Here is a 19,384-nt window from a genome sequence, read left to right as displayed (position 1 = left end):
TCTTTCTCCAGCTGGGGGCGCATCTGACGTCACATCCGGCGCGGGGCCGCGTATATCCGGCGGGGAGTGACACGCCCTCGGCTCGCTAGCGCCGCCCCAGATGGAATCGGTCCGCCCTTCTGATTGGGTGCGGGGGGTTACCAGGCTCCGCCCTTGAGGAGGAGCTGACAGCCAGCCCCTCCGTGGTAACCCCGTGGAGCGCGTGGTCAATGGCGCTAATCGAGCCGGTGTGAGGACGCATCCTCCCCCGCGCCGCCGCCATCTCCTCTGTTGTTGTTGTAATTGTTGGGGAAGAAGATGGAAGGAGGTATGGGAAAGGTCCTAAACTCACTACTGATGCCATATAATCACATTCTGATGCAACGAAGAGTCATAATTAATGGAGACGAGGCCTTAACTGACATAGACTAAGAATAACTAGGAAGATGTCCGAAAGTTGTCTACGTGTGGTGCGGTGGACCTGGGCACGACATTTAATGGGGGAATAAGGGGAAGGTCGGCTCTACTGATTGTTATTTACATGCAATGGGACTAGGGAATGGGGGATTGGGGAAAGTTGGGGAGTATTGGAGAAAATAGGGGAATATTTACAAGCGGATATGGAGGCCAAATTCCATATTCGCAACAATACCATCTCTTACAGTTCCTCCTTTCTACATTCCCTAAACTATCCAGAACTCCACCCCTCCTTCAGTGTCCTCAAACGTATTTTTGACTCGAAGGTCTCAAACTCATTTTGCAAAAAATGTTCGTTTCCCATGAATCGTACACTTTCTAAAATCCAATCTCACCCCTCCCCTCCAAATCTTCCCCATCACCCCTTCCCTCCAAAACTTCCCCATCATCCCTCCCCTTCAAAACTTGCCCATCACCCCTCCCCTCCAAATCCACCCCCTTGCCCCTCCCCTCCAAATCTTCCCCATCACCCATCTCTTTCAAATATTCCCCCTTGCCCCTCCCCTCCAAATCTTCCCCATCACCCATCCCTTTCAAATCTTCCCCCTTGCCCCTTCACTCCCCTCCCTCCTAAACTCCCCCCACACCCCTCCCCTCCGAGACTCTCCCTCGCTCCTCCCCCCCTAGACTCCCCTCTCACCCCTCCTCAAAGCATCCTCCCTGCTTCTTCCCCCTTCCAACTTTCACCTTCATCTCCCCCAACCTTCTGCCTCGCTCTTCCCCCTCCTCAAATAACACCTCACTGTGCCTCACCCAATCTCCATCAAACCTTTTGTCCGCCCCATTCTTCTCTTTCTCCAAGCTATTCTGAAATCTCTGAAATCTCTGACACACCTTCAACAGCTCTCCCTACCTCTTCCTCCTCTTCCACATCTTACCCTACCCCTCCCCCCCCCCCCTGTTCTGGACCCGATGCTCCCCCTTCCTCTTCATTAACGGTATGGACCTCAAACATCCGGGGCCTCCGCTCAAACTTGACTGATCTCTCCATACAGGTTGCTTCTGACAAACCAGATGTGATCTGCTTAACAGAAACTTTCCTCCTTCATGATGTCTCTGATGCCTTGGTATCTCTCCCAGGTTACTCCCTCCTCCGGTATGATAGACCTGAGCCTCGTCCTGGAGGTGGGGTTGCTATCTTTATAAAAAACTCTTCCTCACTCGCCCTCCACTGCCCTCTCTCCACCTCACCCCCAGGAATACCTTTGGCTACGGCTTCCCCTTCGCTCCCACCTTTTGTTCATATGTGTGTTGTACCGTCCACCAAACAGCGATGACTCCATCTACATCTCGCTGTCTGATAATATGGACCAACTTCTATCTACCCATCCCAACTCTCTCTTCCTCATATGTGGTGATTTCAATTGTCACCATGCCAGTTGGCTGGGTGTGGGTACCTCTCTCACCAGCCATGGCTCTTCAGCAAAGGACTTCTGCGACTCACTGGGACTGACACAATCTGTCAATTTCCCGACCCGGATCTCAGTCAACGGAGCATCTTCTCTTCTGGATTTGGTTATGACAAACTTCCGTGAAAATGTCTGCTGCTCTTCTTCTGCTCCAATCGGCTCATCTGATCATGTGCTTGTCAAAGTGGACATCTCTCTGACCATTCTCAGAGAGCCTCCTCAGCGTCGACGAGTCTGGCATTTCACTCAGGCCAACTGGCACGGTCTTCAAGCAGCCATCAATCATCTGGACTGGTCTCCCATCTCTACCGCCTCTGACATCAACTCATCCTGGGAATTCTTTCAAAGTAAATTGCTCTCTCTCATGCACAGATTTATCCCATCTCGTCTTCAGTTGTCATACCCTTCCTCCCGTCCATGGTACATGGAATCTTGTGGTGAGGCTGTTGCCCTGAAGCAACTTGCTTTCGTCTCCTGGAAAGCAAATCCAACGGAAGGAAATCTCATTTCCTTTCACAAAGCCCGAAACAAGTGTGTGTCCACCCTCAGGAGAGCCAGGAAACAATATCTCACCGTTCTCAAGACCGAACTCTCTTGTCTGTCTCCCTCTTCCAAATCCTGGTGGTGTCTTGTCAAATCTGTTTCTGGTGTTTGTTCCCCCTCCATCCCCTCCCTCACCTCAAACGGCTTAACGGCTGACTCCGCACGTGAAAAAGCTGAATGCCTCAACTCTGTGTTTGCCTCTAAATCTTGTGTCCCAAACCCATCCCTCTCTGTACCCACCGTACCCAGTCGTACCCAGCTGCTCCTGGACTCTGTGTCCTTTCCTCCTGACAAGGTGGAAAAGTTTCTGTCAACCCTCGACTCTGATTCTGCAACGGGTCCTGACGGCATCAGCCCACGGGTCCTAAAATCATGTTCTTCCACTCTTTCACTCCCTCTTTCTGTTCTGTTCACCCTCTCTTTTGCTCAAGGTCATCTGCCATCTGCTTGGAAATCAGCCAACATCACCGCTTTGCACAAAAAAGGTGCAAAAACAGATCCCAGCAACTACAGACCAATCAGCCTTCTCCCAATTATCAGCAAAGTCATGGAATCCATCATTGCTTCAGATATTAAATCTTTCCTCTTCTCCAATGGCTTGATCTCTGATCATCAATTTGGTTTCAGACCTGGTCACTCTACTCTGGACATGCTGCTTCTGCTTTCTCAACAATGGATGGAGGTCCTCAACGCCAAACAGGAAATTAGAGCTGTCTCCCTTGACATTTCACGTGCCTTCGATACGGTCTGGCACCCTGCTCTGCTCACCAAACTCTCCTCCTTTGGTATCCATGGAAATCTCCATGCATGGCTGGCGGACTTCCTCTCTGGTCGTAGTCAACGTGTGGCCCTGAATGGGTTTCTCTCATCTCCTCTTCCTGTTCAGGCTGGAGTTCCCCAAGGTAGTGTTCTGGGCCCTGTGCTTTTTGTGGTCTTCATCAATGATCTCTGTGACTCTCTTGAAAATCCTCTATATCTCTTTGCTGACGACTCTACTCTCTGTCGCTCCATTCCTCATCCCTCAGATCGGCAGTCTGCAGCCTCCTCACTCTCTGCAGACCTGGACAAAATCACAGACTGGGCAAACAAATGGAACATGTCTTTCAATCCTGATAAATCTCACACTCTTACGATGTCTCTCCGAAAAGACCGACTGGAAAACCCTCCCATCCACTTTCTGAATAATCCTCTCCAAGAAGTTCTGTCACTCAAGCTTTTGGGTCTCACTATTTGCCATGATCTTACCTGGGAAAACCACATTTCAAATCTGGCCTCCAAAGCCAGTCGCCGACTGGGCATCCTCCGTCGTGTGAAGTCCTTCCTTGGCACACCTGAGCTCCTCACCACATACAAGGCTTTCATCCGCAGCTCTATGGAATACTGCTCTCCCCTCTGGTCTGGTGCTCCTGCCTCACACCTAGCCCGTCTTCACGCTGTTGAAACCAAAGCGTTCAGAATCATTGGAATCTCCCGCGATGAAGCTAACTCCAAGGGCCTTTCACTCACTCACCGCAGGCAGGTTGGTGGTCTTTCCGTCTTCTACCGACTCCTCTCTGGCCTTGCCCCCCCCAGCCCTCTCTGGGCTCTGTCCCCCAAATATTCCTACAGGTCGCACAAGATCTGCCTGCAACCCTTTATGGTTAAACTGCCAAAATCAAGACTTTCTGCTCACCTTCACTCCTTCATTCCTCTTTTCTCCCACCTCTGGAACAAACTCCCTCACTCTCTTCAATCCCACTCCACCCTCCAGGTCTTTAAAACAGCTGTTCACCACCATCTCTATTCCTCCCCCATCCAAAACCTTGATCTTTTCTACCCCCGCTAATTTCGGTCCCCATGTGTTTTATACCTCTCCCCCCCCCCACCCCCCTCCCCTTCCCACGCCTCCTGCCCCCAAGCCCTCTCCCTCCCACACTTCTCCCTGCTCTCAAATGTTGTGGTTGTGTGCTTCCCCTTCTCTCCCCATCTTGTCTTCCACTCCCTCTTTTGTATATTTTGTTTGTCTGGTTGATTTGTTTGTGAAATAAATGTTAGCTCTTTCACGAGCCTCGATTCAGTATACAAAAAAAAACAAAGAAAAAAAAAATCTAATCGGCTTGTTCTCGTCACCAAACGAACTCGTCCACCAAGTTTAATCATAACGCCTCCCAGGAAGAATATATATCGCTTTTCGCCTAATCTCTCAATGTTGAGGAATCACTGAAAGATCAAATAACTCTCGTATCCGAAACCATATTCAGATCTTCACCAACATCGAATCGATTCGTCCTTGTCACACACTCAATCTATCCAGCTAGTTTCGTCCAAATCCGTCCATAACATTTTGAGATATCCTGTTATATGTCGGTTTTTGCCCCATCTCCCAATTGTGAAGAATAACGAAAAAAAATTATATCCGGATCCGAATCCGGATCTTCACCAAAATCTAATCATTTCGTCATTGTCACATACGCAACATCTCTGCCAAATTTAGTCCGCATCCATCCACAACGTTTTGAGATATTTTGTTCACAGACAGACAAACAAACAATCAAACAGACAGGGGTGAAAACACAACCTCCACCCACCTTTGGTGGCGGAGGTAACGAGCAATCAAAGACTGCATACCTTCGGTCAGACATGTTCCGTGTGGTTTTATAGCACGTGTTCTTTAGTCTCGCATTCTAAATGTACTATACTTAAGAGATGTACTCGCATTCTAAATGCACATACTTTATATATGTACTCACATTCTAATTGTACATATTTTATAGATGTACTCGCATTCTAATTGTACATACTTTACAGACATACTCGCAATATAATTGCACATATTTTATAGACATACTCGAATTTTAATTTATTTTTTATTTTTTTTGTATACAAGATCGAGGCTCATGTAAGAGCTCATATTAATCACAAAAAAACAAAAACGGACCCATAAAACATATAATAAGGGGAGCGGAAGACAAGATGGGGAGAGAGGGGGATGCACACAAGCACAACATTTGAGACCAGGGACATCGGGAGATCTGTGGGAGGGAGAGGGCTTGCGGGGAGGAGGCGTGGGAATGGGGGAACGGGGGGTGGGAGAAGTATAAAACACATGGACACTGCAAGGACTTCCAGGACAGAAGTTGGTATTTCAAAAAAGTGGATTTGGGGTGAAATTAGCGGGGGTAGAAAAGATCAAGGTTTTGGATGGGGGAAGATAAGAGATGGTGGTGAACAGCTGTTTTGAAGACCTGGAGGGAGGAGTGCGATTGAAGAGAGTGAGGGAGTTTATTCCAGAGGCGGGTGTAAAGAGGAATGAAAGAGTGAAGGTGAGCAGAGAGTCTTAATTTTGGCAATTTCACCAGAAGAGGGTTGCTGGCAGATCTTGTCGACCTGTAGGAATATTTAGAGGACAGAGCACAGATAGAGCTGGGGGAGCTAGGCCGGAAATAAGTCGGTAGAAGACAGAAAGACCGCCTACCTGCCTGTGGTGAGTGAGTGAAAGGCCCTCGCAATCACCTTCATCGCGGGAGATTCCAATGATTCTGAAAGCTTTGGTTTCAACAGGGTGAAGCCGAGCTAGATGTGAGACAGGGGCACCAGCCCAGAGGGGACAGCAGTATTCCATTGAGCTGCGGATGAAAGCCTTGAATGTGGTGAGGAGCTCAGGTGTGCCAAGGAAGGACTTCACATGACGGACGATGCCCAGTCGGCGACTGGCTTTGGAGGCCAGCTTGGAAATGTGGTTTTCCCAGGAAAGATCACAGCAGATAGTGAGACCCAAAAGCTTGAGTGACAGAACTTCTTGGAGAGGATTGTTGAGAAAATAGATGGGAGGGTTGTCCATTCGGTCTTTTCAGAGAGACATAGTGAGAGTGTGAGATTTGTCAGGATTGAAAGACATGTTCCACTTGTATGACCAGTCTGTGATTTTGTGCAGGTCTGCAGAGAGTGAGGAGGCTGCAGACTGCTGATCTGAGGGATGAGGAATATAGCAGCAGAGAGTAGAGTCATCAGCAAAGAGATAGAGAGGATTTTCCAGAGAGTAGGAAAGATTATTGATGAACACCAGAAAAAGCACAGGGCCCAGAACAAAAGCACAGGGCCCTTTGGGTACTCCAGCCTGAACAGCAACAAAACTTCTCCACCTTGTCAGGAGAGAAGGACACAGAGTCCACGAGCAGCTGGGTTCGACTGGGTAAGGTGGGTACAGAGAGAGATGTGTTTGGGACACAAGATTTTGAGGCAAACACACAGTTTAGGCATTCGGCTTTGTCACATGCGGTGTCAACTGTGTAGCCATTTGAGGTAAGGGAGGGGATGGAGGGGGAACAAACACCAGAAACGGATTTGACCAGATGCCACCAGGATTTGGAAGGAGACAGGTTTGAGAGTTCATTCTTGAGTGTGGAGAGATAGTGCTTCCTGGCACTCCTGAGGGTAGACACACACTTGTTCCGAGCTTGGTGGAAGGAACTGAGATTGCCTTCAGTTGGATTAGCCTTCCAAGAGGCAAAGGCAAGTTGTTTCAGGGCAACTGCCTCACCACAAGATTCAGTGTACCATGGACGGGAGGAAGGGTATGACAACTGAAGACGAGATGGGATAAATCTGTGCATGAGAGAGAGCAGTTAGCTTTGGGAGAACTCCCAGGAAGAGTTGATGTCAGAGGCAGTAGAGATGGGAGACCAGTCCAGATGATTGATGGCTGCTTGAAGACCGTGCCAGTCGGCCTGAGTGAAATGCCAGACTCGTCGACGCTGAGGAGGCTCTCTGAGAATGGTCAGAGAGATGTCCACTTTGACAAGCACATGATCAGATGAGCCGATTGGAGCAGAAGAAGAGCAGCAGACATTTGCAGGGAAGTTTGTCAAAACCAAGTCCAGAAGAGAAGATACTCCATTGACTGAGATCCAGGTCGGGAAATTGACAGATTGTGTCAGTCCCACTGAGTTGCAGAAGTCCTTTGCTGAGGTGCCATGGCTGGTGTGAGAGGAATTCACACCCAGCCAGTAGGCAAGTTGACAGTTGAAGTCACCAGATATGAGGAAGAGAGAGTTTGGATGAGTTGATAGAAGTTGGTCCATGTTGTCCGACAGCGAAATGTAAATGGAGTCATCACTGTTTGGAGGACGGTACAGAACACATATGAACAAAAGGTGAGAGCGGAGAGGAAGCCATAGCCAGAGGTACTCCTGGGGATGGGGTGGAGAGAGGGCAGTGCAAGGAGAGTGAGGAACAGTTTTTGATAAAGATAGCAACCCCACCACCAGGACGAGGCTCAGGTCTATCATACTGGCGGAGGGAGTAACCAGGAAGATATATTAAGGAATCAGAAACATCTTGAAGGAGGAAAGTTTCTGTTAAGCAGATCAAGTCTGGATTGTCAGAAGCAATCTGAATGGAGAGATCAATCAGGTTTGAGCGAAGGCCCTGGATGTTTGAGGTCCATACCGTTAATGAAGAGGGAGGGGGAGCATCGGGTGCAGGACAGGGAAGGGGAGGGGTAGGGTCAGATGAAGGATGAGAGGGGTAGGTAGGGAGAGCTGTTGATAGTGTGTCAGAGATTGTAAAAGAGTTTGAAGAAAGGGAAGGATGAGGAGGACAAAATGTTTGATGGTGATGGGATGAGGCACAGTGAGGGGTTGTTTGAGGGGGACAGAGGAAAGTAGAAGGTTGGAGGAGGTGGAGGTATGTGATAGAAGTGAGGAGGAGGCAGCTTTGAGGAGGAGGGGGGAGGGGGGTAGAATTGGAGAAAGATGGGTGGGGGGGGGGGGGGAGATTTGAAGGGGAGGGGTTGGGGGGGGGGAGTTTTGAAGCGGAGGGGTGAGTTTTTAAGGGGAGGGGGGAGGAGGGAGATTTGAAGAGGAGGGGCAAAGTGGGAGATTTGGAGGGGAGGGGCGAGGGGGGAGTTTTGGAGGGGAGGGGCGAGGAGGGAGATTTGGAGGGGAGGGGCGAGAATTGAAAGGGAGGGGGGATGGGGGAGTTTAGAAAATGGATGATTCATGAAAAACGAACATTTATAACAACCTGGGTTTGTTGTAATTTTCAAGTCAGAGATCCGTTTAAAAACTAGAGAGGAGGGGTGGAATGAAGGTGAGTTTAGAGCATATAGGGAGGAAGAATTATAAGAGATTGAATATTTTTTTGAAGTGGAATGAATTGAAGAGGAAATTGACAAAAGCCTTTTATGTAGGAAGAAAACAGTGTGTTGTGATATACCACTGAATAAAACATTGCAGGGGAAAGTTTAAACATTTAAATAATATTTAAACAAAACCGTGAAAAACAATCATATTCACAAAATACCGATGGGGGAGAGGGAGCACAGAGGGACAACCACGTGTCACATGAACAGGGCAAAAGGTGGAAGAAAAGGAGATAAAGGGGGTGGGGCGAGACAGCACACGTGGAGAGAAGCATGCGGAGAGAAGCATACAACAGAAGCACACGACGAGACAACAGCACACATGGAGGAAAGAAAATAATTTTTTTTTTGTTTGTATTTAAAACGTTAGACAAAGGGTAGATGTTCGGGAAAGTTCGGGAGAAGAGAAAAATCTAAGAAACAAGCAATACAGCGAAGGAAAGAACGTAAATTAACAAAACACCGATGGGGGAAGCCTCAAGTTACAAGGCCGTGCACACGGAGCAAACAGAAAACAATTAATTAATTACAAGTTACACGAATTACAAACCAAAACTAACTAGAAACACACAATAACACATACACAATAAAATAACGAGTGAAAATTTGACAAAGACACAAATGGAAAAATACTTAAACTGTTGATGCCGTGGAGAGATCAAAGTCGCCACCTCGCTCGAGGAACCGGAAGCAGAAGTCTCAATTGTACATATTTTATCGATGTACTCGCATTCTAATTGCACATATTTTATAGACGTACTTGCATTCTAATTGCACATATTTTATAGACGACTTGCATTCTAATTGTACATACTTTATAGACGTCCTGGCATCACTTTCCTTGTGTTAGAATTCAACCAAAATAAAAGTTCATTTTTACTTACCATAAACCAGCCTCACTGATCGGCATAAGATTTACAACATACATTATATGTTAATCATGAGCAGACGAAAGGAATCATGAGACTTAAAACTAAACAACAGATATATAATTAAATAATCACTTGTGGTTCCCAATCACAAATATATAATAAAATAATTATGCAAGAAAACAAACAACCCCACTCTACACGTCATATCCCATCTATAATGTTCTCTTCTTCCTCCAATCCCCTCCCATGCGGAGGGTTTGCAATTGTCTCTGTGGGCCAGGCTTTTTCCGTAAACAGAAAATGTTAACAATGTTAACCTGAAATCTGGTTATAGTGAGGTAAATCACCTAAGAATAGCCACATGAACCACCTTTAGAGGCCATTTTCCCCCGCAGAGCAGGGGTTGGCCTTTTTTGGGGCAATGTTTTATGGCCGGATGCTCTTCCTGCCACCAACCCTGTTAGTCGCCTCTTGCGACACACAGGGAATTACCAGTGAACTGGTACTCAATTTGCCGACCTCGGAAGGATGACATGCCGAGTCAACTCCCCTGGCATTCATTCAGCGATCGACTGGGATTCTAACTCAGGATCCCAGGATCCCAAGCTGGCACCCTAACCGCTAAGCCAACAAGAATAGCCACATAAGAGAGGTAAATGGAACATTACTGTCATTCTGATTATAACCTGGACATTGAAGAGAACGTGTGTGATTATAGGTTAATGCAAGATTTCCAGAAGCATACCTAGCTGGTGGGTATTCACAATAACGTCCCTTGTAATGAGGCCGACAGGCGCAGAAGCTTCCCAGGATGCAAGTTCCTCCATTGAAACAGCAGATATTCCTGGACTCTGTAGGTGACAGACATTCATCTGCCGATGAAATTGAAACACTGATGCAAGTATCGAGCTTCTTGTCGACGGCAGGTTTTCCAGGTGCAGGGAGAGCACCAGCTGGATGTAAAAAAGGTTTCACAGAGGCTTTTGCCAACCTATTAATTCTTCTAAATAAATGTTTCTAAATTCTAAAGACAAATCTAAATACAACAAAGAATGCTTAAATAGTCTAATACACTAGAAGTATATAAGTTGTATATCTGTGTTAAGATAGTTTATGATGGCGTTTTTCCAAGGACACTTCTAATAACAAAAGCATAATATTCATGTTATTACAAAACAATATTAATACAAATACTATCCCACCTTCCTAAGGGGTGTTTCCTCCTTGACCAAACGCCATGTTAACTTGGTGGCAGCACCGGCCCCTACCAGAAGTAAAAAAAATATTATGAACCACAAACAAGTTTGATTACCTTTTGAATCAGTCGCAACTGCTGTTTGACACGAAACTGAAAGAAATTTGGAGGAATCCCAACATCTGTGAGACAAATTTTACTTATGGAACCGAGTGAAGATCTACCGTAATCTATATACCCCACAAAGGTTAATAACATAACCTTTCCTGGCGCTAATGTGGCGTTTTTGTGGTGTTTTTGCAAGGCTGCTTCTAATAACAAAAGTAAGTAATAACACCTGTGATGATAGCACAATATTAATGTTAAAAACAATATCCCCCCTCCCAAAGGGGTTTTGTAAGTTGCGATGTCAAACACCCGCCCCCCCGCCCCTCCCCATCCTACTCCCTTCTCCCACACACTTATGGAAGTACATTTTATTATATTTTTTTGTCTGGAATTTAGAATGGTGAGGCACAATCTGATCTTTTCAATGATCTGATCTAACATAAGCAATAAGGATAATAACATGACCCGCTGCCGCTCCTTTAGTGAGCGGCTGTACTAGTATCAATGAAAGCAGAAATGGAACCTGGATTTCAGTTACAATTGTGAAGGGCCCCAGTGCTTGTCGGAAATGGCCATGAACATTTTACAAGCATTTCATTTAGACCAGGGTTAATGACCGGCATTATTAGCAACTGTCTTTAATAGTTGCAAATTGTACAGGTATAAATGAAAGTCGTAATTTCATAACTTTAAACTATAAGAACCTGACTGAGATGGCGAATTGAAACTTGTGGTTGTGGGTAAATCACACACCAATATTCCATGGAAAAGGAAACAGAAGAGGAAATGAGTGGGTAATGCTCATCTCTCCCCCCCCCCCCCCCCTTCCCACGCCTCCTCTCCCCAAGCCCTATCCCTCCCACAGATCTCCCGATGTCCCTGCTCTCAAATGTTGTGTTTGTGCTTCCCCTTCTCTCCCCATCTTGTCTAGCACTCCCCTTATTATATGTTTTGTATGTCTGTTTGATAAATGTTAGCTCTTTCACGAGCCTCGATCCTGTATACAAAAAAAAAATTAAAAAAAATGTTTTGGTTATGTTCCAGGTATTCTTTACCTTAGAGCAGTATTTCTAGCCACGGTTGGTCTCAGGAAGCGTCAGATATGCATGAGATATTAGACATTTGATAGCACCTTGCATGTGAGGTCAATATTCGCAAGAGTAATTTCACTAACACTTCAACCATCGTGCAGCTGCGATTTAATTAAAATTGAACTTGGTTGATTTAAGTTTCCAAGGGGCGGCGTTAAGTTTTCCTTAAAACTGTTTACAGAGTGAGCATTCACGGTCGATACCGGTAGTTGGTGCTGCGCATTAACTGCTCGTACACACAAACTATTTGCTTGAAGATTTTGCAGAATATGTGGTTTGCTCAATTTGTAGTTGCCTACGGCTGCTTTTTTGAAGTTTGAACTGCTTTCAATCTTGCGAAGCTTTCTATAGTCTCAGGGTTGAATTGCTCAAAACCATGCATCGTTTTAATCAACTACACTGCATCAGCACGCTCATCCTTATTGACCAATGTTGGTAGGCCCAATGCTCAAAGCCATTCCTCAGTTATTAAATTATTTAACTTCTGCAACTTTATTAACCAGTTCTTTAACTTCTGCAATAAATTAATCAGACTTCCAAGAACAAACCAAAAATAACTGGAAACATTTTCATTCAACCTCAAAATTATAGCAGTGGAACTACAATATGTCATGAAAAGAAAGCCATGGATTATTCCTATGGTTTGTAAACAGGAATTTAAACACCCACGAAATTTCCTGGCCTTTTGTCTGAATCGCAAAACACGTGCAGGAAAAGGGAGCACAGTCCTTCGTCAACCGCAGTGGCTCCAAACCTATTTACAGTCCTTTCCCTTCCTCTCTGTCACCCAACAACTAAAAATAATCAATGCCTCCCAAAAGATGGAAAAAAAATACATTACATAAATAATTATAAAATGCAATTTAATAAAGTGTGTCGCAATCTTGAGGAAAACTATTCCGTGGAAGAATTACCATGGGATGTATTATGCGGTCTTCCCTGTAAAGCAGATATCGATGCTGTACGAGAGTTCCTGATGGGAATACCAGCTCGCATGGCTGTAGGGATAGACAAAGGAAAGCAATTAAAACAAGCATTCTGAGTATTGCGCTGCAATACATGTCCCCTACCGGCGGTCTGTCGTCCGGAAAACTGTTGGGGAAATTACCAAAGTTCAAAGTGCCATAACTTTGTCAAAAATGATCGAAACGTCGTGAAGTTCGAACTTGATCTGTAACTTACCATGAGGAAACCATGTACCAAGTTTGAAATCATTAGCATTAAGAGTTTAGAAAAAAAAGTCCGGAAAACTGTTCTTTGCGTGACGGACTGACAGACTGACAGACGGAGGGACGGAGTGCAAACCTATAGTCCCCTCCGGTGTACACCGGTAGGGGACTAACAACACCTCCGCAAAGTGTTTTACCATTTACTTAGAGAGATTCCTCGAAGGGGAGGTCTCAGGATGTGACTCAGTTGTCTGTTTGTCCGTACAAGACAAAAAACACTTAATCACAAGAAGCTGACATTTTGGACAGCACATTGACCTGAATCAATAAATAAGTGATTAGATTTTGGTGTAATTATACTATTGCTTCCTGAAGTTCTCCAGCTCGACTACAGGTTTTCAACAATAACTCAAGTACAATGAGGAAGAAGAGGAAGGTGATATTTTGCCCGCTGCTTCAGCATGACCTATGGATGAGCTTATTAAATGTTAGTACATTTTCACAATGGTATGTGAATGTCCCAGACAAGTACAGAGGATTCTCACAAGTTGGTCTACAACCAACCTTTCATTTAAATATTTACTCGGTCTGTTACTTTTGGCACAAAACAAAGAGCAAGGTTGTTTGCAAAAATCCTGCACTGTAGGCTGCCAAAGCTGCACCTCGCAGGTGAGATAAGCCACAGAAAGGAGACCGTTTTTTCGGTCAGGTCAGTCGTTTTGGACTGCCACTGGTAACATGCAACGCAGTGCTACCTGCCACATGGTTGGGTTGGTGGCAACTACACCGACACCCCTCACTGGCTTTGCTTGTTGGGAGGGTGACTGTGACACCCTGCCAGGACTAAAAACAACACCTGACAAAGGGCGGATGAGCTCCTGTAGGGAGCCAATGGCCATCCAGTAAGGAGACGGTGTCTCCTGAGAAACATCCATCCCGTTTGGACCAGTTTGAGTGATACCAAAAAATTATACATACTGCGTCCTTGCTTGAAAAGGATAGAACACGGACAATCCCCATCGGTTGGCATCCATGGGGAGGAGGAAATGCCGCACTGAGTGTGGTGAGAAATGTGAAGGTACATGAATGAATATATGAATATGAATGAATGATCGTTTTAAGGCCATTTTCCCCGCTAGAATGGGGGTTAGCCTTGCGGGCCCCTTGACAATCATGGTTCCCTGTTTGAGGCAATGTTTTTATGGCCGGATGCCCTTCCTGACGCCAACCCTTGGTCACGCTCTTACGATGCGCAGGGATATGGTGTACCTAAATCGGGGTACACACCGTGAGAAATGTGAAGGTACAATGTATGTTCATTCATGTGAAGGTATAATGATGTCCAGTGTCCACTACCAATGTCCTTTGGCTGGCTGTGATTTACGTGCGAGCTCCTCCATGAGCCTTGGATCACTGCAAAACAAAAACAGATTTTAAAAAAAACTACCTTTATACACAATGAATCATTGCTGCATATCCCATATTTGAATGCATTTTCATTGTGACCCTTTAAATAATTACTGACAAGATGTAAAAAAAGAATTTAATAATTATAATACAAGTTCCCTTACAAGGAACTTCAATGCAAGAGGAGGCCATCAAGCCCATCAAGCCTGCACCAAGATTGTTTGTCCATGCTCTACCCTTCATAAATGCTGTGCGTAACACAAGGAAGCAGCACGTACAATTTTTAAAGTCTTAAGTATGACTCGGCCCAGCAATCGAACTGCCGACCTCCAAGATTCAGAACGTTTCAGGGTGATTCAGAATGCTCTAACCATTACGCCACTGAGTTTCGTTTAATCGACAACAAAATGTTGCAGCTATGACGTCAAACATTGAAAATTGCATCCCTAACTCATGTCCAACTCCATCACGGACAATTATGGCCATTACCAGCTCGCCTCTAGAGATTCACCGGCTGAAGTTGCCACAGGCAGGCAATTGTTGGGGCGCGGCTGCTGTTTCCGCAAGAAGTTTAATCAAGAACCCATTCGAGGATTTGATCCGCCAGGACAAAGTAGAGCAACCCTGTTATAATACATTCTGGAACAAAAACCACGTTTCACAATCACGACCAAAAGGTACTAGATGGAAGAACGCTGTTGCTGTCCAAACGCAAAACTCGCAGCTGTAACAATGTACATGTTCTCTGCGGAAGTTTGAAAAAGGACAATTCCAATGTGGGAAGTTATGGAAGCTTTAGGTTACTCATAAGAACTGGGCAGCCAAAACTTGCTGATAATAATGTAAGGTTCATAAAAAGGAAGGAAAAAAAAAAAATGGAGGCTGGAGCATTTATCTCGCATAACATCAATTTCCCAGAAACGTATCAGATTCTTGAGGCTAAATAAAACAAATGCACTTTACCTGCATGACTGAATCTGTAAAATGAGCTGGCACGTTCTTAAACCAAGACACGCATTTTGAAACCAGTTTACAAAATAAATAATTATTGACCCAAATATCATAAACATCAATGGGATTGATAAGGAGGATACAGGTTGTGTTCTTGCGTTTTGGTGAAGACATTCAGAAATGACAACAAGACATTCTTCCATTCAGCGATTGAAAGCTCTCAACATTCTTGGCATCTCTCGCAACAACGCCGAACCAAAGTACAAGCCCCTCTGTTTTCTAACCACCTCTCCTCCGGCCTAGCTCCCTCCACTTCCTCAAACCCCTGACCTGCCACATCTCCTTTGGGATGCATGTGTTCTTCCAGTAATCCCCTCCCCCATAAGCTACAAAGTCCAGGTGTCCAAAGTCCAAAGTCCAACCCACCTCAACTCTTTTCTCCCATTTGTAGAACTGCCTTTCGGAGGTAGTTCAATCCATCTCTCCTCCAGATCTTCAAGGAAGTGGTATGCCGCCATCTCATATCATCTCCCAATTTCTACCTGCCCGAGCTCACTCGACTCTCTCGCATGTTACTGTATTTCCTCCCATCTTCTTTTTCTTATTTTAGTTGTTCAATATAAGATATCGTCATGTCAGTGCTGTGGTGAACACCTCAGGGTGACGAATAACCGAACGAGCTATTAACTCCAAGGCGTACAAGCCAAACCTGGCGGGATTATCTCTTTGGCGTCCGCGGGGGAGTATCCGAGGCCTTACCTGAAACGGAAGGCGTAGATTAGCGTAGACGGGGGTTTATCAAAATAATGCCAGGGATCAAGGAAAAGCAGAGTAAACTAAAATTCCTAAATGAGGGTCCCTCTACACGCAGACTTGTAAAACAGACAAGGGAAAACGAAAGTAAAAATAAATGTCGGATGTCATGTAGACACTTAGCTCCGGTTTGGTGGGCGTTACAGGTCCCGCATCACTGAGCAGGAAAACACGCGTTGGCACGAAGTCGCATTCACAGCCAGCCGCCGGTGTGAGGCAAACAGGCAAGAGCTCCTCCCTCGCTCCTTCACGTTCGGCTGCACCGAGCTCCGACCATCTCTTAAGCACACCCAGCACGAACGCGTCGTCCTTCATCAGCGAACAGCCAAGAAGAGACGAAGAGCAAGCGACCAGGCAAGAGACCGCCCCGACCAAAACCAGAACAAAAAGAGAGCGATTCAGACAGAATCTTCCTCCTTATTCTTTCCAGCCCGAGCTGCTTGACGTCACATCACCAATCGCCGAGCACGATTGAATCACCCCATCATTCCTCAACCGTTCACAAAACTTGGGGCATGGTTTCCTTTTACATGTGTCATCGAGGCGCAGCCCAGTCCTTCATCGAGAAGGTTCGCGTGACGTCGGTTGTAGGAGGGGCGGGGTTTAGTCCTATCGAGTAGCTGTGGGATTTTTGCTAGTCCGGACGGTGTTGTGGGTAAATTGAGCATTCGTGGCATGGCTTTTTGATGAATATAAAAACAACGGGAAAAATTACAAGAGGCCTTTACACACAGGGGAATTATTACCCATAAGCCCCACCTAAATAACACAACTCCACTCCTCCGTGTGGACACATAAATACTCTTACCCGGACAGTCGGCCTAACTTAATTACCTTCGCAAAAGCGGAAGGTTATGTTTTGATCGCTGTGTATTTATTTGTATGTCTGTGTGTGTGTGTGTGTGTATGTTATTCGCATAACTCAAAAAGTATTCAACCGAATTGCATGAAATTTGGTGGGATGATTGGTTATTATACGGGACACATTTGATTAGATTTTGGGAGCAATCGGGTCAAAGGTCAAGGTCACGAAAAGGTCAAAATCGTATTTTAGTACAGTACAGAACAGTAGCTGCGGCGAAGGTATGCGCTCTACCGAGTGCCCGTTCTAGTTTACATTGAAGTGGGTTCTTCTTCTTCGTGACACTCGGGGCATGCTAATCTACACATTCTGAATTTCATTAAGGTATTTCATCCATACCCCAAAAAGATAACAATACTTTCCTTAAATCTCAACTGAAGATTCCAAGAGGAACTTTGGTGCAGGAGGAGGTCATTTGGCCCACCATGCCTGTGCTGTACCAACCGCAGACACTTTCACCGACCCACACACAAGCCAAATACAAATCGTGCCAACATCCCCATACACCTGTATCCCCAATGCATCCTGGTACCGATCCAATTCCAATATAAACCTAACTACAGTACCCCTCTACTGCCATTCCCTTTACATGCATTAACCACTCTCCGACTGAAAGACCCCTGCCTTAAAACTGTGCTACCTCTCATCTCCTTTACTCTCAGGCTCTGGCCCCAGATTCTACCACTGTCTGCTCTGCGGAAACACTCCACTACACCTATCTTGTCTACCCCTTTAATTATCTCAAACATCTCTATCAGATGCCCTCGTAATCGCCTCCTTGCTAATGTATAAAGATGAAGATAAAGATGCCAAAGATGATAAAGTTCCAAATCATACCGTTTATGATGCCAATGCAGAAAACACTCAGTATCAGCTTCCTGGAAACAGACAGAAAAAAGGACACGCTTATCTAACTCAATCGTCTTGATATTGCACAGACAAAAGTTCACAGACAAACTCATACAATACTATCGTGCAACGTGTCATTCAAAATCATCATTTTGGGATACAGGATTGTCTTATTTCATATCATGCAAATGCTGTCAAACACGTCGATTGGATAACTAGTTATCACCCAAATTGATTTAATGGCCTTGAAAAATAGTTATCACATTTGCTTAAAAGATAGCTCGCAAGCCAAAAATGAGGAAATTCAATGTTTACGTTTCCAATTCTAAGGATGAGAGGCTGAGCAAACCCAATGAATGATAAGATTTGTAAATTTGAACATGACACTCATGTAACGTTCATAGTAACGGGTAGTGAAGTAGCATATGTAATCTGGGACACAGGTCTGTTGGAACACTTTCATGCACTTCCTGCAACAAACACCTGAAAACCCTACCTACCATTCATTTACAATTGGTCACGAGCTTTGACACCAACACAAAGATACCATTTGCATTTTTTCCACCTTCATCCCGACCCAGTTTAGAATCCTATGCAACAACAACAACAACAACAACAACAACAACAACAACATGCATTTTAAGGCCATTTTCCCTGCCAGAGCGGGGGTTAGCCTTGCGGTCCCCATGACAATCTTCTCCATTTTGCCCTATTTTCTGCATCTCTCCTTGTTAACCCCCTTGCCCGCATTTCTTCTTCCACCATCTTTAGCCAAGTCTTTCTCGGTCTTCCCCGTCCTCTACTTCCTTCTACATTCATTTCCATCACTCTTCTCAACCAGTCACTTTCATCCTTCCTCAACACATGACCAAACCATCTCAACCTGTTCCTCTTCACAGCATCAATCACAGGCTCTATTCCCATCATCTTTCGCATTTCATCATTTGTCTTCCTCTCTCTCAACGATACTCTGCACATCCACCAAACCATTCACATTTCCACCCTTTCCAGCCTTCATTGCTGCTCTACATTCATTACCCATGTCTTGTTCCCATAAATCATAACACTTCTCACACATGCAGCATACACCTTTCCCTTCAGCTTCAACGACACTCCCCTCCTCATCAGCATGCCACTCAGTTCCCGAAACTTCTTCCATGCCCATCTCACTCCAGCAACCATTGCCGAGTCTGATCCACCTTCTCCATTCAGCATGTCTCCGAGGTAGCAAAATGTTTTCACACCTTCCAGCTTCACGCCGTCTCCAAGATCCAACTCAACATTTCCTCCATCTGCAGCTCCCTCTGTGTACACCTTACATTTGAATGTAGCTGCCACACTGGTTAATGACCCTCTCAGACAACGACATTTTTGATGAACCCACTCAGCGCACATTGTACATTGAATGGAGTTCACTCCGACACCCTTCCTACACACAGCACAGGGCCACTTCCCAGTTCTTTCCACCTCCCCACATGGTAGTCCTTTACGTTCCAAACCTTCGTCTTTCCGATATTCACCTTCAGACCTTTTGTCTC

The 19,384-nt window shown here is 45.5% G+C and overlaps 1 protein-coding gene across 3 annotated transcripts in view; it reads right to left on the bottom strand.

Annotated features, from left to right (window-relative positions):
- LOC137435151 (cryptic protein) overlaps positions 1–19,384 on the bottom strand; it is a 32,339-nt gene that overhangs the window by 9,294 nt on the left and 3,661 nt on the right. For 2 of the 3 annotated variants that reach the window (XM_068128681.2, XM_068128682.2), the window contains exons 2-4: positions 17,835–17,875; positions 12,710–12,793; positions 10,147–10,252 (exon numbers count right to left, since the gene is read on the bottom strand). In XM_068128681.2, the coding sequence (XP_067984782.1) occupies positions 10,147–10,252; positions 12,710–12,793; positions 17,835–17,875 (231 nt within the window). Of the gene's footprint in view, positions 1–10,146; positions 10,253–12,709; positions 12,794–14,251; positions 14,378–17,834; positions 17,876–19,384 lie in introns of all 3 variants that reach the window. The other variant, XM_068128680.2, reaches the window with a different exon arrangement.

This window comes from Myxine glutinosa, chromosome 9 (genome assembly GCF_964187855.1).
Source record: "Myxine glutinosa chromosome 9, kmMyxGlut1.1, whole genome shotgun sequence".
NCBI classification, from domain to species: Eukaryota; Metazoa; Chordata; class Myxini; order Myxiniformes; family Myxinidae; genus Myxine; species Myxine glutinosa.
The sequence above is the reverse complement of the archived record's forward strand: the minus strand, read 5'-3'. Positions and strand labels throughout refer to the sequence as shown.